The sequence below is a fragment of the Podarcis filfolensis genome (genome assembly GCF_964270895.1).
Source record: "Podarcis filfolensis genome assembly, chromosome: 12".
Lineage (NCBI taxonomy): Eukaryota > Metazoa > Chordata > Lepidosauria > Squamata > Lacertidae > Podarcis > Podarcis filfolensis.
The window spans coordinates 50,842,092-50,867,875 of NC_139614.1; the positions used below are offsets into that span (position 1 = coordinate 50,842,092).

General features: G+C 47.9%; 1 protein-coding gene across 4 annotated transcripts in view; it reads right to left on the minus strand.

The window, feature by feature from the left end:
- Positions 1 to 25,784, minus strand: part of CRHR2 (corticotropin releasing hormone receptor 2) — a 203,648-nt gene that overhangs the window by 142,813 nt on the left and 35,051 nt on the right. For 2 of the 4 annotated variants that reach the window (XM_083579912.1, XM_083579915.1), the window contains one exon: positions 2,203 to 2,322. In XM_083579912.1, coding sequence (XP_083436038.1) covers positions 2,203 to 2,322 — 120 coding nt within the window. Of the gene's footprint in view, positions 1 to 2,202; positions 2,323 to 2,453; positions 2,939 to 25,784 lie in introns of those variants that run through there. The other 2 variants (XM_083579914.1, XM_083579913.1) reach the window with 2 other exon arrangements.

Genomic DNA, 25,784 nt, shown 5'->3' on the forward strand with positions numbered 1-25,784 from the left:
TAAAAAGGTAAAGGACCCCTGGATGGTTAAGTCCACTCAAAGGCGACTATGGGGTTGCGGCGCTCATCTCGCTTTTAGGCTGAGGGAGCTGGCGTTTCTGCATAGACAACTTTCCGGGTCATGCGGCCAGCAGGACTAAACCACTTCTGGTGCAACGGAACACCGTGACGGAAACCAGAGTGCACAGAAACACCGTTTACCTTTCCGCTACAGCGGTACCTATTTATCTACTTGCACTGGTGTGCTTTTGAACTGCTAGGTTGGCAGGAGCTGGGACAGAGCAACGGGAGCTCACCCTGTCACGGGGATTCAAACCACCAACTTTCTGATCGGCAAGCCCAAGAGGCTCGGTGGTTTAGACTGCAGCACCACCTGCGTCCCTTCCATGACTCCAGGCAACATTCTACAATCAGGTCATCTTTTTGAAGTGGCTGATACAGTAAGATAAACTTGTCCTGTGATAGTTTCCAGGTGTCTGGCACATTGGTTCAGAGCTCTGGGTTCCTGCTGTCTACTCACAATGCATATAAGCATCTCTTGGGGAAATCACAGGTTTGGCACAGGTAGCTCCTACTTCACATGAGATAACCACAGATTCCCCACACTTGCCATTGCTAGCAGCTCTTAATTTGAGCCACACCTGAGCCAAGCCCCATCATTCGTTGCCAGATCTGGGGCTTACTCCTCACAATGCAAAGGAATCCAGAACAGGAGGTGGTCCAGAATTAGCAGAAAAGACTTTTTGGTCTCTGGACAGGGCTAGGGGATGCCTGGACATGTTTTGATTCAGTTAAGAACTGATTGGGTGCCAGGGTGCTCAGGTAAAAGCATGGGAAATTCCCTGATGATCTTGTCCCTTAGATATTTTGCAAAGCAATCAGTGGGTTGAACATAATGATTAAAGATCTTACAGATTTCCACTCAAAGGTGATTTTGTGTCCTGGTAAACAACACTTTCCCCTCTGAAACCCAAACCCTGCCCAATTTCTTGCCCAATTTCACCACTAGATCAAGATACATCTCCAAATGCTGACATTGAGAAGTGACTATTGCTGATCCTGGAAGAATTCTGTCAAATTCAAAAACCTATTTCCCTGCTATTCAAGCACAACCACACAGCCAAATACAGCCGCGTTCAGGTGACTGTGTCAACAGCCTGTGTCAAAATTTTCACATTTGTCTGTGATGATCAACACTCACATGATATATACTCTTATATAAAGTGCTTGAGGCTGATTGTCGCTGGTTGACCGACTTCTAGGAGCTGAAATCTGGGTTATGCGATTTCCAGGCAGATCTGGAGCACCGAACGGTCAAAACTCAGGAGCAGAGAGGGCTCTACTCTTGCCCAGAGCAAGCAGAGCCACATGCATGTTGAACCGCATCGTTCCCCATCTGCACGCTTGATTTGCTTCGGATCAGGGAAGGCGTTTTATTCCCAGTAGCAACCCGGAATTCGCATCTACTTGCAGACGCCAAGACATTTGCCCAACTTGACCACTAGATCAAGATACACCTGGGGAAAGGGAATGTGCAAAACACACTCGAATATTCCCAGGTGACTACAGCCGACCTTAGATACTTCCTAAAATAGATATAATGCACACACCCCGAGAAAGAAAGGATTCCACACGACAACACACCCAGTGGCTCGTCTTCCTTCTTAATTATTTTACTGCGCCGTTTGAAAGCACCCAGCTTCCGCTTCTCCCCACGGGGAAAAACTGAAATAAGTCAATGAACTCTTAGCAAACCAAACTTAACATGGGAACGCAATTTTGCATCTGTCCTCTTCTGGAACGAAACTCCTCATTTTCCAGGAAAACACTTAAGGAGGAAAAAGTGGGGGGGGGAGGGAATACACCCCTGAGACGTTCATTTTGCCTTGTTTTAAAACTTGTCTTCAATACTGTTCTTAAAACTATTTTACCTGTTATTGTGGTTTGCCTACCTTTAGACACGCGTAACAGGCAAGAGATAAACGAGCCAGTAATATTGATTATAATATCTATCTATCTATCTATCTATCTATCTATCTATCTATCTATCTATATCTATCTATCTATCTATCTATCTAGCATTCTGCCAGTGAGCTTCCACCAGGACCAGTTCCCACCTTCACCCCCAAAGCCCAGAATTCATCCTCCAAGAAAAGCGAAGGCACACACACACAGAGAGAGAGAGAGTTCGCTTTGCACTTACTCGTGGTGTTGTACTTGACTCCGTTGAGAAACTCGGGGCAAGGTCTTTCCACCAGCTCCCCGGCGCTGGTCTTTGGCCAGCAGGTCCCGATCTGATCGGTGGTGGCGTTGCAGTAGGGACCTTCAAGTTAAAAGAGAGAAAAGGGAGTGACTGAAACCATCCGCGCTCCGTGCGCCCGGGCGCGCCGCGCCGGGACCCTCACACCGAGAACCCCTCGAGAGACTCTCCCAGCCTTCTTCGCGCTCCCCTACCATCAAATCCATCCTGCAACAAATCGAGGAGACTGCAGTTCGCATCCAGCTCCTCGATGAAGTACTGGAGGACGATCGTCTCGTTCATGGTGGTCCCGTTCTGGAAGAGGAGGAGGAGGAGGAGGAACAAGCTGGGCTGGTGTTCCAGGTTCCTTTCTCCCGTGGTTTTCTTTTCCCTCTTCCCCCTTTGCCAGTGAAGCAAAGCCTACTGGCTACATGCTCCCTCCCTCCCTCCCTGCTTCTGTCTTTTGGAGGGTGGGTGGACCCAGCACAGAGATATCTTCCCAAGCGCTCCTGCTTTAAACAGCAGCTCAGGAGCCAATAAAATCACAGCCGGTTTCTCAGTGAGGGTCTTTCGGCTCTCTCCTGCGCCTCCCTCCTGCTGACATTTGGCTGCTGTCTAATCCTGCTCTGTCCTGGCTATTGAGAGTAAGAGGAGAGGGGACACTCTCTCTCTCTCTCTCTCTCTCTCTCTCTCTCTCTCTCTCTCTCTCTCTCTCTGCGCCTCTCTGTATTGGCTTGATTATCCCTTAAGCGACAAACACGGGTCCGACCTCCCCTCGTGTCTCCGAAACCGAACCTACTCTTCCCTGCCAGGGGAGGATGTCCAGGAGCATCGGTTCCTCCTCCTCCTTCACCTCCCCGCCCCCCCATCAAACTGCTGCAAATCAGGAACCTTGGTGGGCAGCATCTCTCAGTGGCAAAGGATAAAGCACTCTGCACATGCCCCGGGACGCTCTTCTCCCCAGGCAGATTGCAAGCACGGGAGGGAAAAACAGCCCGGCAGCTTATGCAGGGTTATGGCAGAATTCGAGCTGATCTGAGGGAAATCCGTTTTTAGGGTTTGCTGGGTGTTGCAAGGCTCAGGAGATCTCTTCTCCCGAAGCTGTAGAAGGGAAAGGCAACAGCCAGAGGGGAAGCGATGTAGCTTAGTGGGGGGTGGAGCATCTGCTTCGCATGCAGAAGCCATCGGGTTCAATCCCGATGCGGCAGTGTGGTCTAGTGGTTAGGGCATCAGACTAGGGTCTGGGAGACCAGGGTTCAAATCCCCACTCAACCACGAAGCTGGCTGAGTGACCTTGGGCCAGTGCCTGCCTCTCAGCCTGTTGTGGGGATTAAATGAGTTGGGGCAGAACCACGCATGCTAGCCTGAGCTCCTTGGGGGAAAAGGCAGGATATAAATGCAATCATAATTAATTATACCTTATGGAACAACCTGAACGGAGCAATTTGTGCATCTGTATTGTTTCTGCATTATTTACATATTTTTGGTGTGCATAATTCCCTGCCTTTAAAAATAAACAAATCTTGATGCTAAATAAACAAGTGGGATGGGGAGAACCATGTGTGCCACTTTGAGAGCCTAGGAGGCATAGATGGGACATGAATGCAGTAAATAAATACAGTGGTACCTAGGGTTAAGAACTTAATTCATTCTGGAGGTCCGTTCTTAACCTGAGGTACCACTTTAGCTAATGGGGCCTCCCACTGCCGCTGCGCCGCCACCGCACTATTTCTGTTCTCATCCTGAAACAAAGTTCTTAACCCGAGGTACTATTTCTGGGTTAGCAGAGTCTGTAACCTGAAGCGTCTGTAACCTGAAGCATCTGCAACCAGAGGTAACACTGTACTAGGGAATCCTGAGCTAGAGAAATCAAGGGTCTGACTCTGTAGAAAGCAGCTCCCTGTATCCCAATGTTCTAAGGGGCTCATTGCCTTCCCCCAGCACTGAATGTGCCGGCTTCCCTCTGGCAAACATCTGATCGTGCTGAAATCCAGGAGAGCTGTGATTAATGTAGGCCACACACCCACATTGCATGGCCTCCACACTCTGTGTTTTCTCTATAATTCAGGAGGGACATGGAAGACAGGGAGGGAGTGCTAAGCCTGAAGTGGGGGTGGGGTCTTCTAACTCCAAGGGCCACACTGCTTTCTGGGCAACTTTCCAGGGGCCGCATGTGAGTGGGCTCTGAGGCAAAGCAACCAATGTAAATGTTAAACGTAAAGGGACCCCTGACCATTGGGTCCAGTCATGGCCGACTCTGGGGTTGCGGCGCTCATCTCGCTTTACTGGCCTGTCATGTGGCCATGTGGCCTGCATGACTAAGCCGCTTCTGGTGAACCAGAGCAGCACACGGAAATGCCGTTTACCTTCCCGCTGGAGCGTTACCTATCCCGCTGGAGCGTTACCTATTTATCTACTTGCACTTTGATGTGCTTACGAACTGCTAGGTTGGCAGGAGCTGGGACCGAGCAACGGGAGCTCACCCTGTCATGGGGATTTAAACTGCCGACCTTTTGATCGGCAAGCCCTAGGCTCTGTGGTTTAACCCACAACGCCACCCGTAAATGTTACTTCTGTACAATAGGCTCATCTCAATATGCTGGTCTCTCCATCCAGGCAAACAGAAAAGCATGGTCAGAGCTGCAGGTGTGCCCATTTCATTTGCACAAAAGCATTCCGTGAGGGTGCAAAGCAGGGCAAGGGAGGGGTGTGGCCTGTGGAGAAGGGGTGTGGCTTAAGAGAGGGTTCATGGCCACTCATCTTCCCACCCTTCCTGGGGACAGGAGGGAGCCAGAAGTAAATCACAGCAAGAAAGCTGGCGTTAACTCCTTACTAGCAAAACAGGATCCGCACAGGAGTGTCAGGTCTAATGAGCACAGCAACTCAGGTCTTGCCCCAAAGAAGCAGTTGCTGGGACTAAAGGTTCCTGCCTCCCCACAGCCAGATATCTCTCCTCCTCTCCAGGGTTTTTTCCCCAAGCAATCAGAGACTCTGTCTGCATATCTGTCTTTGCTCCTCGTGCTTTATGCCTCTCCTGGTCCTGGGAAACCATGGGGAGGGGAGCTTGTCACAGCAGGAGGGAGAGACCCCCTTGCTTCTTCACCAGCCTGACTCATCTCTGCCTCTTGGCCTCCCTCTTCCCCTGCTTCAGCTTCTGCCTTTGATTCTGGACTGCTCTCTGCCACAGCCTCTCCCTGCTCATTAAGCCCTGCGAACTCTTCAGGTTCTGACACCTCTTTCCAGTCTCTGACCCCTCATCATCATCCCACCACCACTTCCTTGGCTCTGAGCCTTCTTCCCTTGAGGGTTTCCCAGCAGGTTCCTGTGGGGATGTTCAGGGATGCAAGAGAGGATATACTGTTTGATTATAGGCTTTCCAACTTGTGATAACAAGTTCACAATTTAGCAGAGTAACATTCCCTTTTTAAACTCACAGCGGATGCATTTGCTCAGGCTCACTAAAGCCTCTATAATAACTGTTCTGGTATTTTCCCCATATTCCCTCATAAAAGATAAGACACAACACAGTCTTCTATAAAAGTATAAAAAGAGTTTACTCACTCACATTCTGTTCACAATCAGATCCCATTAGGCAGACTTATCTTAGAAAAGTAACATACACCTGGAAACTATCTCATAAGGAGACAGTCCCTTTTTCCTCTCTTGGCTGGAGGCCAAGAGAGCATCTTTGGATAAGCAGATGTTGCTCCTTTGACAAAAGTAGTTAAAGAGAGAGAAGTGGCTGCCCTGCCCTGTGCTTTTGTCGTTACCTGCACAGGTGAGGCCACGCCCACCTCTAGTCACATGCAGAGGAAGTCTGTCCCAGCCCAGAAGGAAACAGGAAATTTACCTGCTGTCTGGACAAACATTCCTCCCCATGTGTAAAGATGTTCACTCTAGAAATGTTGTACTTGACTGCTCTTGTGTTTCACACCCCACAGTTCCTCCCACCATTTGTGGGAATGTTCAGGGGTGCAGGAGAGGATATATTGTGAGATTATATCCTAATCCAACTTGTGCTAACAAGTTCCCAAAATATCAGCAGAGTTTATAGACATTCCCCTTTAAGTTCGCAACGGTAACGCTTGCACAGGTTCGCTAGAACCTCTATAATAATTACTCTGGTAATTTCCCCTTTGTTCCCTCTTAAAATACAAGACACGACACAGTCTTTATAAAAGTATAAAAGAGTTTACTCACGTTCTGTTCACAATATGATCCCAGAAGGCAGACAGGCTTAAAAAGGTTACATGCATTCGGAATCTATCTTATAGCAAGATAGTCCTTTCCTCCTCTCTTGGCTAAGAGCCAAGACTGCATCTTTAGATGCTTCTTCTTCGAAAGAAAAATGGCAGAGAGATAGCTGCCTGCCCTGTGCTTTTATCATTTACCTGCACAGGTGAGGCCACACCCACCTCTGGTCACATGCGGAGGAAGTCCGTCCCCAGGAAGTTTACCTGCTTGCTAGACAGACATCCCTCCCCATGTTCTAACATGTACACTCTAGGAATGTTGTCATTGACTGCTCCTGTGTTTACATCCCACACCATTCCTCTACTTCCAACCAGCCCATGACAGGCAACGGCAGAGGAAGCTGCTCGGGTACCTGGGGCGGTGTGCCCAGGGGTGGGGGGAGCCACCCATAGGAGTAGGGTGCACCGCGGGGCCTCCAGAATCTGCCTGCCTCCTCCCACTCAGCAGCCCTACAGCTGGGGGGGTGGGAGGAAGTGAGTGGACTGTTTGGGCAGCATGGAGCCTGCGCATGCCCAAACCAGGAGAGACGCATGGCTTGGGTGCGCTGCAGGCCCTGCGTTGAATGCTACCCGGCATTTTGTCACCCCCTCAGTGGTGACACCTGGAGTGGCCCGCACCCACCGCACCCCCCTTCCTCCACCCATGATGACAGGTGGAAAAGAATCGAGAAGCACCTTGAACGCAGCATTGCTGCTCGTTTCCCTGCCCTGGGGTGGAGAAGACAAGCAACAACGTTTTGAGGAGTGTCCTGGCTCATCCGGAGTTAAGTGAGGATGGGGGGCATTCTAGCAATGGTGAAAGTTGGGGGGCAGGGCGTGGAACATTCCTGCTTCACTTCAGATGGTGAAATGGCACAGGCCTCCCCCTATCTCTGAAGCAAGGAATTCAAAAATATTGACAGCACTGTTCCCTTGTGTGGCAATGCCCTGCACTACTACAGTCTGATCACGGGCCTCACTTCCTCTTGTTATTAACAGAGGAGCACACAAGGGCTGCTTGGTTAGGGTTACCAGACGTCCCCGGTTCCCAGGGACTGTCCCCGGATTTGCAAATCTGTCCCCGGACAAATTCCGTCCCCGGAATGTGGCCAGATTTGCAAATCTGTCCCCGGGAAACGTGGCAGCGGCAGCCTCAGCAGCCCGGAGCTAGCCTGGTAGCGCAGTTGGCTCTGGCTGGCTCCGGGCTGCTGACTGCCACTGCTGCTGCCACTGCCAAAGGGGAACCGGGGACGTCCGGCGGTACAGATCTCCTGCCCCCTTTGTTTTGACTGATGGGGGAGGCTCGGGAGCCACGGGCAGGCACCATTGCCCAGTTTTTTTAAAAAAAAACTCTGCGCATTTATGTTTCACAGGGTGCGAAAGAAGGGCGTTGCACCTTTATACAATATGCATGTGTGCTTGGGCCCAGGGTCTTTTGCTTCACCATCCCCACTACTGACTCCCTGTTGCTACTCAGTTTCAAAAAAAAAAAAGGGGGTCCCCCCGGAAGCGTGCTGGGCCCATAACCTGTTGTTGGGATACTGCCAGGGAGACAAAGTCCATCATGACCCCACGTCGTCTCCGATGTGATCCATCGACCTCCAATAGACACGCAGTATCATTCCATTAGCGACACGAGCTCCAGAAATAGCTTGCCACATTCCAGAGCTGGTGCACGCTCTATCAGCAGATAATGCACAGCGAAAGATGCACGCAGGAGAGCATTATTTACAACTTTATTCAGCGTTGGTCAGAACAAAGAAAACATGACTGCCTGCTTCAATGTCTCAGGCACAGAGAGAGAAACGAATGCAAAGACACAACAGAAACATCCTGTGAACAGGAAATACGCAGGCTGTGACATAAACATCCTGCTCCCTTTTAAGGTGGAACGGAAATATCCTAACAACCATATGCTTGGTCGCATTACATGATTATGCCATGGGATAGAGACCTGCCTGAGAGTTTACAAGGCGCCTGCTGGTTGGTAAGTGATAGTGTCCTGTCTTCCCAATTACTAAGCCTTGCACCTTTCATCGCACATTGAAATCCCACAATGTCACCCGCTATGCATGTGCGTGGCTACATATTGCAACGAGCTCAATTAGCCAAACGGCTTGAATAATGAGAGCATTTTGATGGGATTAGATCCCTGATGTGGGGCTGCTGGCAGTGGCATCACCTCCGGGTCATGTTAACACGAGGGAGACCCCACTGAAAGGTGTGGGGTATTGTAAGAAGCGAAATGCCTTGGGTAGCTAAGCCGGTGTTCATCTTTGTAATTTTGGCTCAGCATTACCTAGCCTTGGGAATTGAAATGTCAGCCGAGGTTCCGTGAGGAATGTTCTGAACTTAAGTCCTGCTAGATCATGGGTTGGCAAACTAAGGCCCGGGGGCCGGATCCGGCCCAATCGCCTTCTAAATCTGGCCCGCGGACGGTCCGGGAATCAGCATGTTTTTACATGAGTAGAATGTTTGCTTTTATTTAAAATGCATCTCTGGGTTTTTGTGGGGCATAGGAATTCATTCACCCCCCCCAAAAAAAATAGTCCGGCCCCCCACAAGGTCTGAGGGACAGTGGACCGGCCCCCTGCTGAAAAAGTCTGCTGACCCCTGTGCTAGATCATATCAGACCACCTGGTCCAGCATCTTTCTTCATATTGGCTGAAAGGATGCTTCCGGGAAGTTCACAAGCAGGGCATGAAGCCAATAGCCCTTTTTCTTCCGTTCCCACCAAAGCAAATGGTGCTAAGAACATAAGAGGAGCCTGCTGGATCTAGTCAATGGCCCATCTAGACCAGCGTCCTATTCTCACAGTTGCCAGCCAGATGCTTGAGGGAACAAGCTATAAGCAGGTGCCGAACACAGGAGCCCTCCTGTGGTGTCCAGAAACTGGTACTCAAAAACATTACTGTCTCCAACTGTGGGTGCAGAGCATAGGCATCATGGCTGGTACCCATCAGTAGCCTTCCCCTCCATGAATTGGTCCAATCTTCTTTTAAAGCCATCCAAGTTGATGGCCATCACTGCCTCCTGGGGGAGTGTTCCACTTTCTCAGTGCCATACATTGTTTCATGAACTTCAGTCATGCCATTTTTCTACACTAACATGTTCCAGATGCTGCAACCTTTCCTCATAATGGATCTACTCCATCTCCTTGATGATGATGACAATGACAACGACAACAACAACAACAAGTACAGTCATACCTCAGGTTAAATATGCTTCAGGTTGCGTTTCGCGGTGACCCAGAAGTAACGGAACGGGTTACTTCCGGGTTTCGCTGCTCGCACATGCGCAGAAGCAGCAAATCGTGGCACGCGCAGATGTGGGTTGCGTTCTGCTCAGGATGCGAACGGGGCTCCAGAACGGATCCCATTCACATCCAGAGGTACCACTGTATTTAATTATGGGGTATCAGAGTTTTTAGGGGGCTAACAAGGCTGGGACAGCTGGGATAGCAGGCTTGTTGGTTTTTGAATGTCTGATGTAGATTTTTTTCCCATTTCGTTGTTCTGTATGGGACAATGACAATAAAGATTATCGTATCGTAACAACAACAACAACTTATTTATATGCCACCCATCTGACTGGGTTTCCCCAGCCACTCTGGGCAGCTCCCAACAAATTAAAACACAGTAAGACATCAAACACCAAATACTTCCCGATACAGGGCTGCCTTCATTTGTCTTCTAAAGGTTGCATAGTTCCTTATCTCCTTGACATCTGAAGGGAGGGCGTTCCACAGGGCGGCCCCACTACTGAGAAGGCCCTCTGCCTGGTTCCCTGTAACCTCACTTCTTGCAGTGAGGGAACCGCCAGAAGGCCCTTGGAGCTGGACCTCAGTGTCCAGGCAGAACGATGGGGGTGGAGATGCTTCTTCAGGTCTACTGGGCCAAAGCCATTTAGGGCTTTAAGACATAACCCCATGCCATCCAATATCCTTTCTTCCTTTGATTTTGACGAGGTTGTATCTCATAATTTGCATACAGAATGTCTGGGACTGGAATGAGGGAGACCAGACTGAGGAGGAATGGTGGAGACTGCGCCCCCTCCTCTTGAACCTTCCAGATAAGGGAAAGATATTGATTTGCGGCAGTGCTTTGAGGAAGGTCACAGCTCAGAGACAGGTGAACAGAAGAGTTGGGAGGAGTTGGGAGAAGAGAGGGGAGAGACAGAGCAGCCAGCTGACATGTTATCACTGGACTGCATTCCTGACTTCCCTTCTCCCGGAACCCGGCGTGCATTGAAAGTGAAAGAGCAAAAGACTCAGAGACAATTAACCCCTGGCAGCCACCGTAAAGGGAAACGCCGTTGCTAAGAAGGGAGTGGGGAGGAGCCCAGTTGAAGCAACGCCATTGTCCGAGTGGTTGCCCCTCTGTATATCTTTGTGAATTGTTAATAAATACATTGGTAAGAAGAATGTTGAAGGCTCCCTGGAAAAGACCCTGATGTTGGGAAAGATCGAGCGCACAAGGAGAAGGGGACGCCAGAGGATGAGATGGTTGGACAGTGTTCTCGAAGCTACCAGCATGAGTTTGACCAAACTGCGGGAGGCAGTGGAAGACAGGAGTGCTTGGCGTGCTCTGGTCCATGGGGTCATGAAGAGTCGGACACGACTAAACGACTAAACAACAAGAAGAAGAACATTTTGTTTTTCCATTTCTGGCATCCAGTCGGGAGGGAGGACAATCGGAGTCCTTTTGAAGTCTGACACAGAAGGTCCCAGGTTCAATCCTAGTTTCCAAACAAGACTGGGAGAGTCCTTTGTCTGAAATCACAGAAAGCTCCTGAGAGTCAGTGTGGACATCATAGCTGCTAGCCAGGATGGTTATGTTCTGTCTCCACAGTTGCAATGCTTCTGAATGCCTGTTGCTGGAAACTGCAGGAGGGGAGAGGAACTTGAATTCTGCTTATGCATTTCCTACTGGCAACTGTTCAGTCCCTGTGAGAGCAGGGAGCTGGACTAGACAGGTCACTGGCCTGATCAACCAACATCTTCTTATGTTCTTAATGAACCAGATAGACCAAAAATCCAAGGCATCTTTCTGCGCTACTTGCTGTGCTGGGCCCGGGGTTAACCCATGAAACATGGTCCAGGACCGGTCCAGAATTCGAAGGTTCCGCTAGGAGTCAGACCGACAGGGCCGAGGCAGGACACGAGGCAGGAAACCAGGCAAGGACAGTTACAGGATCTCAGGCAGGATCTAGCATACAGCAATGTTGCTCCCGCAACCTAGGGAGAGGTCTGACAGCCTTTTAACTTTGTCAGGGTAGCGGCCGGTCCTGATCCCCCGGCGACTCACCTCCCTGTTCCGCCCGAAGATGAGCACTCCTCCTGCGAGTACTCAGGTCTCTCCTTCTCTCAGACCTTAGTCTCTGCAGCTCAGGAGACGTTGGTGGGTTACTAGACCCAGGGGCTGCCTCAGCTTCCCCTGACCCAACCGGTAGTGGAGCAGCTGTAAGTGATGGCCCGGCTGATGGCAACAAGGTAATCCCAACAAGGCCCCTGACTCAGCCCAGCTGGTGTTTGTTGCAGGAGAACCTGTGCAGACTGGGACTCTCCAGGATCAGGCCCCAGACTTGGTTCAGATGATGCCTGAGGCAAAGGATCCGGTGCAGACTGAGACTCCTCTGGTTCCGAGTCCGAGCCCGAGTCCCAGGCCATCACACTTGCTGGTGAAAGCTCCGAGGTCCCAGAATCAGGGACCACCAGCCAGAACTTAGGCAAATGGAATAACATCTTTTTGACTACTGATGAAGAGCAGTTTGTGCTCATAGAATCTGCTTGGCCATCACTGAAAATACAACTGTGGGCTCAGAGGGACCCTTGATCTCTGAAACAGTCAGGTATTGCTTATGTTCTTGGTTGTCACAGTCTTATCTAACTCCCTTCCTTGACGAGCGCTTGTCTTTTCCTTAGCTGACAAACTGGCATCTGCAGTGCAAGCAGATTCCTATTACGGAATGAAAAATGACAACCTGGGAGGGTTTGTCAAGGAAAAATAAAAACAAATAAAGTGTCAATATGCAGATTCCTCGCAGTAACTCTTCACGCTGCAACAAAAACTGGAAAGAAATATTTACTGCTTGCAGAAGAAGAGACCGCAATAGGGCAAATATTTTATTTTATTTTAAAGAGAATGTTTCACAACAACACCCTGGCTATATTTTATCCGGGGGTGAGCACATCTTGCCATTCCCCAGTCCTATAAAAACTGTGTGAGTGAATCCTATTACATGAGAAGAATTATGTTAGTCGTGCTGGGAAACTATAAAGAAACTGCGCCAAAATGATATCTGGGCACAACATTGTCAATTTTTGAAGCTAACCCATTAAAAGGTGCTAAGAATGAATGCGTGAAAAACTGCTATATCGAACCTCACATTATTCCACCCTCATTTTTCTATTAGCTTCTTTGCATTTTAAGTAGCACTGCAGTTTCTGTGATGGTGTTTTGGCCTAGGATGCCTAGTGTGAAGGGCAGACACACTCCCCCAACCTGGGGGCTGCCAACATTGTGTACTCCAGGTGTTGATGGACTTTGAGTCCCATCATCCCTAACCATTGGCCATGCTGGCTGGGGCTGATGGAAGGTGGAGCCCCACATCTGGACCCTCTTGGCTACGCCTGCCCCTCTCCATCACCGCACACACAATTGAGTCAGAGAAAACGTGTTCTCCCTAGCAGAGAGCTAGTGGGGGTGGTGGATACAAGCCACCCCATTGTTGCTGGGCAGATTTGTGGAGGGACCCAGGCAGTGAGTTGGTTAATCAGGTCGCTGGGGAGAACTGCTTGTTGCCAGTTTTGAAGGAGGGGTCAGAGGTTTTAAATACTGGTCGCCCAACTTTGAGCATTCTATTGGCTGCTTGCACCGGATCACCCGCCCACCCTCCCTGTATTGGGGGGGTTATTCGCTTGACCTTGCTATGCCTGTCATGGGGTCGTCTGCTTTGAGGCAGGGGCCTGGTAGGAATTTGTCCATTTGGCTGATTGGCTGGTGCCATTTGGTTTTGCCTACTGCGTAGCAAATCGTCACAACTTGTAAGGTTGGCAGTTAGGCATTGGTTCAAATTGGTTGGTGGAGGGGTAAGTGCCTACCCCTCCAATGGTGGTGCGGAAAGGGAATTCCATTAAAGGAATCCAGGGGCTTGCCATTCTTTTTGTCCTTGTCCCTGGCATTGGACTTGGGCCGTGCAAGCCACCAGGAGCATGAGGGTGAGAAGTGAGGGACTGAGGCCCAGCTTCATTTTCTCCCCAAAATTTGTTTCCCGCGCTGGCTTTTGCTGGAATCCGGAAGTCAGTTCTGTCCCCTGGGCAAGGACAGATAGTCGGAACCAATGACTAAGCAACTACTCACTTGGATGTATTTAAATAAAGTTGTGGCCAAAATTGTGCCAAAAACCCAAACCAAAATTGATGTGTGATGTGTGAGTTATTGGGGGGTGGCTTGGGGACCTCAACACGCAAGTGCATTGCAAAACTAGGGAGAATATGATTTGCAGAATTGAGCCTGCAGTACAATTTGTGCATCGTTTCAGGATGTGCCAAGGATTCGGATCCACAACAAAGTGGCAATCAAACCAAAGTGCTGCCCCAACTCTCTCCCTCCCCACCCCAGGGGTCCAGTAATTCTTTTCTTTTCTTTTTAAAATCAAAGTTGGCAGCTATCCTGTGGAGTTATGTCGGCTGAAGCACCGGCAAGGTGTTATTATGGAATTACTGATTCTGCATGATGAATTCAACATAATTAAGCATTGGAAAATCGATCTCTGCAGATAAGAGTCAGATCCATTTCCTTGCCATTAAGAAGCTCTTATTAGAACAGCTCCGACGTGACTTACCAGGCGACGCAGGAACTTTGGGATAAAGAGAAAGGGCAACCCAGGGGCCATATTTGGGGAAACACATTTGTTGCAGCGGGAGAAAAGATAACAAGCATCTGGGCAATGGGAGCTTCTGGCGTGAAGATCCTTTGAAATGAGTGGAAATTGCAGAGGTGCTAATCTGGTGCTGGACCTATTTCAAAACTGCCAGTTCCATACAGTACTCTCTCCATGGTCACCACCAAATAGAAGTCCCCAGGATGTTTGGAGGCCAAGTCTTATGAGAAACAGTTGATACAGCAGTACCTCAGGTTACAGATGCTTCAGGTTACAGATGCTTCAGGTTACAGACTCCGCTAACCCAGAAATAGTACCTCGGGTTAAGAACTTTGCTTCAGGATGAGAACAGAAATTGTGCAGCGGTGGCGCGGCGGCAGCGGGAGGCCCCATTAGCTAAAGTGGTGCTTCAGGTTAAGAACAGTTTCAGGTTAAGAACGGACCTCTGGAACAAATTAAGTTCTTAACCAGAGATACCACTGTATTCCTCTCCCAAAAAGCCAGAGGCATTTTTGCTTGGCTTGATGGGAAATGAGATTATGAAGATAGACCAAAGACTTTATGTTGCAGCAAGGACTTTGTTGGCCCAATAGTGGAAATTACAAGAAATTCCTACTATTGCGGAGTGGCAAGAGAAGATGATGGATTTTGCTGAGTTGGCCAAACTGACTTGCAGGATCCGAGACCAGGACGATTAGAAATTCCAGAGAGGCTGGAGTAAATTTACTGTATATTTAAAGGAAAACTGTAAACATTTGAAGACACTAGCAGGGTTGAAGTAAATCCTACAATGTAGAGATACTGTAAAGAGTTAGAATGCGCAATTGGATTTGATATGGGATACCGGTTGAAGGGAAGGAGGGAAGTTGCAAGCTAAGTGGAGGGGGGAAAAAAAGGTATATATGTGGATTAATGTATTGTTTGAAAAAGTTTGTAAGGAAAAATAATAAAAATGTATATGTAAAAAAAGAGAGAGAGACAGAGAAACAGTTGAAGGAGCTGAGTATGTTTAGCCTGAAAAAGAGGAGATATGATGGCCAACTTCCAAGATCTTAAGGGCTATCACATGAAAGATGGAGCAAGCTTGTCTTCTCCTGCTCTGGAGGATAGGACTCAAACCACTGGCTTCAAGTTACAAAAAAGGAGACACCAATTAAACATCAGGAAGAAGTTTCTGACAGGAAGAGCTGTTTGGCAGTGGAATGGTCTCCCTCAGGAGGTTATGGTTTCTCCTTCCTTGGAAGTTTTTAAGCAGATGTTGGATGGTGATCTGGCATGGATTATCTAGTTGAGATTCCTGATTTTCTTTTTTTTTCTTTTTTTTTTGGCTTCTTAAACTATAGTTTAATTATGGAAATTAAGATCAATTTTGTTTTTTTTAAAAATTAAATATTTATTAAGGTTTTACAAAACAAAGAATTCATCATTTCAAAATGTATCATTTCCATACATAAAGCTCAAAAAACAAAAACAAAAATATATGACAGAAAAAAAAAGAAAATAGAAAAAAAGAAAAAAGAAATACACACTTTCTTAGATTTATAGAGTTCCATGCCCCTCTGTCTTGACCTCCTCACATCCCCCTTTTTTGTGTTCCACTTTATTCCAATCAAATTCAGCAAGTTCAAAACCTTGTTTAAACCATACTTAATTTTATATTCTAATTATTATGTCCCCATTTTCCATTATTTTAGTCCGTACCTCATCTTATATAGTATGACATAATAATGTTCTGTTCATAGACCCCTATCCTTTTTTTACATTCTTCTTTTCATACACATTTGACCAAAGTCACACAAACCCTGTTGCCTTCACTTCCCACATCCTATTAACACTCAAAGATTTTACAGTATTTTTGTAGATAGTCCTTAAACTTTTTCCAGTCCTGTTCCATCAGTTCTTCTCCCTGGTCACGGATTCTGCCAGTCATTTCAGCCATCTCCATGTAGTCTATCACTTGCGTCTGCCATTCCTCCACGGTGGGTAGATCTTGTGTCTTCCAATATTTGGCTAAAAGTATTCTTGCTGCTGAGATTCCTGATTTTCAGGGGGTTGGACTAGAAGATCCTCAGGTTCCTTCCAACGCTACAATTCTATGATATGTGTAAAGAAAACCATATATCCCAAAGGCACCACCGTCTCCCGTGACCTTCATTCTGAGGAAACCGAACCCCTGAAAAATGCAAGCACCCCTGGAGTTTCCTGTCGCTTGGAGATTGAGGCGCACGCCACAGTATTTTGTGAACCGTCTTTGATGGAGAGAGAGAGAGATTAATAGTGGAATAACTTCTGAGACTTCAAACATTTGCTCTCAGAATCACTTGCGTCTCAAGCCAGACGGTCTGATCTTCAAACTCATCTTGCTGATGGGATTCTCACAGTGCTTACGGTATGTCCATCTCTTGAAGATAACCTCCCTTTCTGGGAAAAGTCAGAGAGTATCTGGCCACGGGTCCCTCTGAGAAGAAAATTGTTGTTCCCAGCACCCTAGTGAGTGCTTTTATCTCATTAGAAATTGGGGAGATGTTTCCATCTGAGCGATGAGCAGTATTCACTTCTCCCCCACCCCACGCCCCAACCCACAATCCATGGAAATTTAGATTTTTCATGCCATCCACTGGAGGTTTCCCAGCGGGTTTTGCAAATACAAAGGAGCACATCACAGATTGTTGCAGGGAGGGGAGAGTGTGGGGCTGTGGGTGGATGAGGAGGAAAGCAGACTGTGCGGAAGCAGCATAATTCACGCTTATAAAGTTCCAATCCTTCAGCTCGTGTCAAGGTCTGCAAACACGCAAATCATAGGCAGTTTTTGTTTTGCTGCAGAGTGTTGCTGTCTTAGTGAGAGCGAACGGTGCCTCTTTTTGCAAATAAGGGATTGCACAGAGGCTGGTCTTAAGGTGGCCACTTTCTTTCTTTCCTTTAAAAAAATATTTATTTGGTTTTTCAAATTAAAATAGTTCTCTTAAAGACTGTTTTGCCTTGCCTGAGCCTCAGGGAGAGGTTATACTTTTGCAATTACTAATAATACTGGAAGGTATCGTGATAACATGGACTATATTACAATTTTGGAGGCTTATGCAGAACTTGGGTGGAGAGATGCTTATTTGTGGGGCTTCTGATTTCGACATGGCAGGGGACATGAGAAGACAGTGGACTTGGAAATTCACCTTGTAGCCGTTTACTTGGAAGCCAAACCTGACATCACTAGGAAAGTCAAGGGATTCCAGAAGAAAATGGAATTCAGACTAGGTTTCAGGTTCAGGCGGACTAACCAAAATCTGCTGTGGTTTCCCTCTGGCTTTTGCCTGGCTGGAATATGTCCTTTGTGGATGCCTCTTGCTCTTCAGCATGGAGGATAAAGAGGGGTTTCTGAGTGAGTGTAGAAACCAGCCAACTGTACAAATACTTATTATTATTATTGCACATCCATGATGATTTGTGCTCATGATGGTGTCGGGGCAGTTATATGCGATCCAGCTTTCAATACTGGATTTTTGCACATCCAAAAGTTTCAGGGCAGGTCTTACAGGTGCTGTTGGGAGAGGTCCAAAAACATTAGAAGGACCACCATATCCCCATTCCTCTTCTAAGCTAAGAATGTTCTTCAGCCAGTGTTCTTCAGCCTGCGGTCCCCAGATGTGGGTAGACTGCAATGCCCATCATCCTTGGTCATTGGTCTAAGGTTGCTGTGTATGGTGGGCCTTGCAGCCCACCCACATCTGGGAACCCCAGGTTGAAGAACACTGTATGGTGCAAAATCACGTGAGGCCACCAGTTTGCTGGAACCAACCAGATATGGGTTTGGTCAGTGCTTGGATGGGTGACCAGGGCCGTCTCACCCATAGGCAGTAGGGTTGCGGGGCACCTGGGCGCCGGGCTCTCAGTGGTGCCAGGCCGAGAGTCCGGGGCCTGAGAGTTGAGTCCGGGGAAGAGCCCGTCAGTCGGGGCGCCACAGTGGGCTCTTCTGCTGCGAGCTGCTCTGCGCTGCGAGTTTGGGGGCGACCAAGCCAGTGAGATGCTGAGACGGCCGGCTGGCTCCACCCTGCTGCATGCCTGGGACTGGGCAACCTGGGGGGTGGGACCGGGCTGATCTTTGCACCCCGGTGCCGCATATGCTTAAGACAGCCCTGTGGGTGACTATCGGGAAACCACATGCTTTGCGTTCTGTGACGGAGGAAATTTGGAATATAAACATAATGTAGTCCTGCGGATGTTGGTGGACTCCCCGCGTGTCAGGGAGCAGACAAGGAGAATAGGTCATTTGCCGATCAGAGAAAGAAAGAAAAGTGCTGGCTAATTTACATTTTGTTTCATTATTAAGGAAGCCGAACAGAGAACACATGGAGACTTCTAAGGATTGCTCCTGCCTAGATGAAGCAGTTGCCCAGACTGGCTTGTAGCTCCCCCTTCATTTCTACCCCTGTGTCAGGTCCCTCCCTCTGTCTATGGTGAGCCCCAAGGGACCAATGTCTGCCTGGCTCTCTGCTTGGCAACTGTCAGGATGCTGTCAGCGGCTCCCAGCTGGTTGCCCAGCAAAGTATAAGACAAGGAAAAGTTTCTTACTGTCCTTTTTTATTTCAGTCTTTACAGAGAGAGGCTATAGAACCCAGCTTCTTGGATAATGGTGTTGTTCTGCGTGAATCTCCCCCCCCGTCTCTCCCACTTCCTCACTTGTCACTTTTTCGGGTGCTCTCTGTCTTTGATCTCTTTGCTCTCCTACTTTCAGGGCTCGCCGGCTTCTGTGAGATGCTGGAATGCTTTCTAGTGACAACGTGTCAGCCAGGTATTGTTCCGGCTCTCCCAAGATTTCCCAGCTTTCCCCCTCATCTACTTCTGAGCTGTAAAAAAGGTAAAGTTAAAGGACCTCTGACAGTTAAGTCCAGTTGCAGACGACTCTGGAGTTGTGGTGCTCATCTCGCTTTACAGGCCGAGGGAGCCGGCGTTTGTCCGCAGACAGTTTTTCCAGGTCATGTGGCCAGCATGACTGAGCACAACGGAACACCGAAACCAGAGCAACACACGGAAATGTCGTTTACCTTCCTGCCAGAGTGGTACCTATTAATCTACTTGCACTTCTGGCGTGCTTTCGAACTGCTAGGTTGGCAGGAGCTGGGACCAAGCAATGGGAGCTCACCCTATTGCAGGGATTTGAACCGCCGACCTTCTGATCGGCAAGCCCTAGGCTCAGTGGTTTAGACCACAGCGCCACCTGCATCCCTTGCCTCTGAGCTGTGACCTCCCTCAAACATCTGTTGTAAATCTATACTGTCTTCCTCTTTCTCCTCCCTGGAAGGGTCAGGCTGGGGAAGTGGTCTTCACCATTTTTCCTCTGCCCAGTCCCTGACAGCAACATGCAATAGACCCCTCATTCTGGGAGTTGGGGAGGGAGGCCAGCAAGCTGTCTGCAAAGAAGCTATCAGGGTGGGTTTGTGGTAGAATTGCCAACTCTGATTCCTGTCCAGGCCCAAGACTTTGGATATAACATTCCAATGGAGGCATGGGGAAGATTATGGAAGGAGGACTTGAGGTTTACTGCCTGCTATACTTTGAAAGAAAACTTTATGAAGATGCTTTATCGTTGGTATTTAACACCATCAAAGTTAGCAAAAATGTATAGAAATATCTCAAGCAATTGCTGGAGATGTGGAGAGGCGGAAGACACAATGTGACATATGTAGTGGAATTGTAGGAAAGTAAAGGAATTTGGGGAAATGGTATATAATGAGCTCAAAAAGATATTTAAGATCTCCTTTGCAAAAAAACAAAACCAAAACCTGAAGCATTTCTTTTGGGTATAACGGGCACAGATATTCCAAAAAGCATGAGGAAGATATTATTTCTGTACGCTACAGTTGCAGCAAGAACTCTAATAGCAAGAAATTGGAAGGGAGATTCAACTCCGACTAAACTGGAGTGGCAATAGAAACTGTCAGAATATGCAGAATTAGCAAGGATGACAGAAAAATTAAGGGACCACACAGGACAAACGTTTACGAGAGAGTGGGACATGTACAGAAAATATCTCAGGGAGCATTGTAAAAACCTGAATTCGTTGGCAGGTCTGGAGTGACTTCTGTAGGAAAGCAGAAAACCTTAGGAATTTAAGAGAATTGGGATTTACTTTGACTGATAAAGATAAGTGCGGTATGCTAAAACTACTTAGGACCCGTGATGGGGTGATTGGAAGTCGTTATAGAACCTATGTAGGAAGAAAGTATTTTATCATTTGGGGACGTGGGTGGCGCTGTGGTCTAAACCACTGAGCCTCTTGGGCTTGCTGATCAGAAGGTCGGCGGTTCAAATCCCCATGACAGGGTGAGCTCCCGTTGCTCGGTCCCAGCTCCTGCCAACCTAGCAGTTTGAAAGCACGTCAAAGTGCAAGTAGATAAATAGGTACCACTCCGGCGGGAAGGTAAACGGCGTTTCTGTGCGCTGCTCTGGTTTCACCAGAAGCGGCTTAGTCATGCTGGCCACATGACCCGAAAAAACTGTCTGAGGACGAATGCCGGCTCCCTCGGCCTGAAAACGAGATGAGCACACAACCCCAGAGTCATCTGCAACTGGACTTAATGGTCAGGGGTACCTTTACCTTTAATGTGTATTATTCTTATGTTGACTGTTTGCTTTCTTTTTGGATTCAATAAAGCATTAAAAAAAGAAGAAGATTCCTGTCCCTGCCTTGTTCTGGGGCTGGTACCTGCCTGTTTCCCTCTCTTCATCATCCTTCAAGCTACCAGCCTCCAGGACTTCCCAGCTCTTCCCCTCCTCTGGGGTTTGGCCCGTTTCCCACCTCCAGGTTCCATGATCTAAATCCTCTCCCTCTGTGCTTTCCGGGGGGGGGGGCTCTTGGTTGGGTAGCTTCCCCTACACCTCCTCATCCAGCCATCACCTGACACAATATCTATCAGCCCTAGCAATCATGGTCGGTGGTCAGAGATTATGGCAGCTGTAGCCCGGCAACATTTTGTGGGATGTAATCCATTGGGAGCAGTCACATACCACATTCCTTGTTTTCCTAGAGTGGACATGCAAGGGGATGTTTGGTCCAGCCAGTTGAAACTTCCTGTTTCCTCCTGGGCTGGAGCATCCTTCCTTTTGCATGTGACTAGAGGTGGGTGTGACCTTACCTGTCAAGGTAACAAAAAGGACAAGTTACGCAGCACTCTCTCTCTCTTTGACTTCCTTCTTCATCAGCCCAGCTTTTTAGCTAGGGACTGCTATAACAGCTCTCAGCTAGCATAAGCACTGGATTATCCCCCCATATGGGGTAGATCCACATGTACATATTTGTAACTAAGTCTGCCTTCAGGGATCCAACTGTGAACTGATGTGAGTAAACTTCTTTTATTGACTTTAAATAAGATTGTCGTGTCTTTATTCTTTTAAGAGGGATTAAAGGGAATTTATCAGGAACTATACAATTTAATTTGAGGCGGACTGAATTGTATAACAGAGAGAGGCTTACAGAAGCCTGCAACCAGCTATCTGCTGTGCATGTAAAAGGGGAATGTAAACTCTGCTAAGTAAAGGAACTTGCTAGCGCAAGTTAGGAAGAATATTAATAAACAATATATCCTCTCCTGCCACCCTGAACATTCCCACACATTTGAGGACCAGAGGTTCCCTGGTTAAGCTATAGCGAATGGGCTACCACCATTCCACAAGAGAAGAAAGGACTATAATCTAACCACCAAAGAGGAAATTATTTTCTTCCGCTACCCAGGTTTTTTAGGGGTTGTCATAGGAATAACTAATCTGGACTAAGCTGTATTTAAAAGATCTGGGCGGCACATCTCTTTTGAGAGAAGAGGGGGAAAAGAATCTCATGGGTCCGCCATTTCCTAACACCTTTTTTAAAAAATTACTCTGCATCTGTTGTGTTGCATATAGCACCTCAGAAACATTTTTGCACATTCTAGAATTCCCCAAAAGCCTTTTAGGACTTTACAGATGAGGCAGAAAACTGGGGCGGGTGGGGGAAAGGGAGAGAAGAGAGAGCCCTTAAAGCTAACTTTTATTTTCTCATCTTTCAGCATGCTTGGAAAATCTAGTAACTCAATGGAAGTGTCACATTTTTTTGGGGGGGGGTGATATTTTTAAAAAATAAAAATAAAAATCACTGTGGGTTTCTCACCCTGTTTCCCTAAGTGTTTCTGACAGCCCGTTTCAGAGCACTGTGAAATTCAGGGGGCAATAGGAACTGGTGGCAATATACGCCACAAGATAAAGGCAGCCAAGAACAGAAACAGGGTGAAATGATTGGGGAATGTTGGGACGCAGGATGGAAGTCCCATGGGAAAAACTGACCAAGAAAAACTGACAGAACTAACAGCGTATTCCTAACCATGACTGTTTCTCTCCCTCTCTCATGAAGCCACTTCCGACATCTGGAGGAGGTGGTGTTGCGGGCATTCATGCCCCCAACACAAGCACGGGTGCTGGCTTCCACCGTGCAATCAGGGGAATCCTCAGTCCCTGTCACCCCCCAGAGCCGGCCAATCGCCCGGCTTGGGGTGTGTGGCTTGCCCCATTTAAGGCGGGCACGGCCCCGGGATCTCCCTCTTTGACTGGCGCAGCTGTTTGTGTTTCTCACCCACCCACTCCTTTTTCTTTTCAAGCTTCCCTCTGACCTTGCTATGGACTTTGGTTGGTCGCCGTTAAGGGGCCTGGTAGGATTTTTTTTCCACTTGGCAAATTGGCACAAGCCATTTGGTTTTTCGCCTAGCTCGTAGCAAATCGTCACAACTTCCTTGGTCTTGGCAGTTAGGCATTGGTAGGGTTATTGTTATTTAGATGTGCTGGGGTGGAGGAGCACCATCACCTCCCCCAAATATTGAAGGGTAGTCCGTTAAAGGATTCTGGGGGGCGTGGCCTTGTCCGAAGCCAATGGAGGCCAGGGCCTAAAGCGCGCCCCCGAGTGGTGACCCCGGGGGAGTTCCTAGTTGACGTGCATCAGCAGGGCTCCCCCTGCTGGTGGTAACCCTTCCCGGTCTTCAAGCAATCAGGCTGAAGCCGGTTAGTTGCATTGGACCAGTGCCTAAGCCAATACCACTCTTACCTGTAACCAATAAAGTTGTGGCCAATTCTAGCCCATTAACCTTATCCAATGGTGTCATGTGTCTTTATTTACACTAGGGGGGAGGCGGGAACTCGCCACGTAACAGCAGAGCTTGTGGACATTCAACGAAGCTGAGTGCAGGAAGGTTTGGGGCAGACAAAAGAAAGCACTTCTTGACACGGTACATAGCTAAACGGCGCAACTCCCTTCTGTAAGATGGCCACTACATCCGATGGCTTTAAAACAGGATTATAGACAAATTCATGGAGGATATGTCTATAGATGGCTACCAGCCATGATTACTATTTTCTGCCTCTGCTGTTGGAGACAGTGATCACACTGCAGAATTGTAGAGTTCGGAGGGTTAGAGTGTCGGACTAGGACCTGAGTTCAAATTCCTGATCAGCCACGATGCTAGCTCAATTACACTGAGCCAATGACAGTCTCTTAACCTAACCTACCTCACAGGGTTGTTGTGAGGAAAGAATGCAGGAGAAGACAACCATGAATGCCAGCTAGAGTGCCATGAGTGCCCCAGCCACTCTGGGCTGTTTCCAACAAAGTACTAAAAAAGGTAAAGGTAAAGGGAGCCCTGACCATTAGGTCCAGTCATGACCGACTCTGGGGTTGCAGTGCTCGTCTCGCTTTATTGGCCGAGGGAGCCAGCGTACAGCTTCTGGGTCATGTGGCCAGCATGACTAAGCCGCTTCTGGCGAAACCAGAACAATGCACAGAAACGCCGTTTACCTTCCCGCCAGAGCGGTACCTATTTATCTACTCGCACTTTGACGTGCTTTCAAACTGCTAGGTTGGCAGGAGCAGGGACCGAGCAATGGGAGCTCATCCCATCGCGGGGATTCGAACTGCCAACCTTCTGTTCGGCAAGTCCTAGGCTCTGTGGTTTAACCCACAGCGCCACCCGCGTCCCTCTAAGTATTAAAATACAGATACTAAAATACAGGGATAGAAATGGAATTAATGATGATGGTGATGATATAGTACACACAAATGCAGATTAAAGGTTAAAACATAATATGCATGCAAGATATGGTAAGCTTAAAAAGAAGAACTTGAGAAAATTAAGGCTTGGATATCATAAAAGAAAGCCCGTGTGTGTGTGTGTCAAAATGCTTCTGCAGCGGAGATGACTGGCAGAATCCGTGACCAAGGGAAAGAGACGGTGGAAGAAGATTGGAAGAAATTTAAAGTTTATCTTAAGAATTGTTGTAAAATTAATGAATGTTAAAATGTCTTGGGTAATGTAAAATAGAATTGCAGTGACAAACAATTGGATATGAAAAAAAAGAGTTAAAGAAGGTGCTATAAGAAATTGAAATTAGGGGTTGCTGGAATGATTTAAAACAGGGATGCAGAAAGGGGAGGTATGGGGAAGTCGCTGAAAGAAGGTTTCAAGAAAGAAAGATCAAGAAATTATACGTGTTTATATGTTTGTTTGTTTATGTATTGTGTTGTATTGTCTTTTAATATGTGTTGAAAAACCAATAAAAAAAATTATAAAAAAAAAATCAAAATGCTTCTGCAATGTGGGATCAAAAGGCAGCGAATATAAATAGAAGGAAGAGAAGGGAAGGAGACTCCATCCTGCTGATCTGTAAGTGGGAGAACCTCCCAGGACCTGGCAGCGCTCTGAGCAGATCCAAATAGGGCCGAGAGAAAGCATTGGAGAGAGGTGTAGGAGTTAGAAGAAAACAATCAAATTGAACCAGAGAGCAGGGATATAACGGCTCTCCTGAAGAATGAAGCAGGATGCCTCCAGCAAGGGAATGTGAAAATTTCCCAGAGCTACTCTAATTGCAGAGGGAAAATTCAAGAGAGAAACACTCAACTTTCTCACTAAATGCTTTGGGGGCTGGATTTAAAGCCCTATACGGCCTTGGACCCTCGTACCTACGGGACCGCCTCTCCTGGTATGTCCCACGGAGGACCTTACGGTCTTCAAACGAAAATATTTTGGAGATCCTGGGCCACAGAGAGGTTAGGCTGGCCTCAGCCAGAGCCAGGGCTTTTTTGGCCGTGGCCCCGATCTGGTGGAACACTCTGTCCCAAGAGACCAGGGCCCTGCGGGACTTGACATCTTTCCGCAGGGCCTGCAAGACAGAGCTGTTCCACCAGGCCTTTGGCCAAGGCACAGTCTGACCCCCTACTTCTGTAATCCTCATAGAACTCTAGCCCAATGGTTGCCATTAATTTGATTTTGAATTGATTTTAGAATGAATTGATTTTAGAATACTGTGTTACTTTTATTGTTGTTAGCTGCTCTGAGCCCGGCTTCAGCTGGGGAGGGTGGGATATAAATAAACTTTGTTGTTGTTGTTGTTGTTGTTGTTGTTGTTGTTGTTGTTATTCCTGAA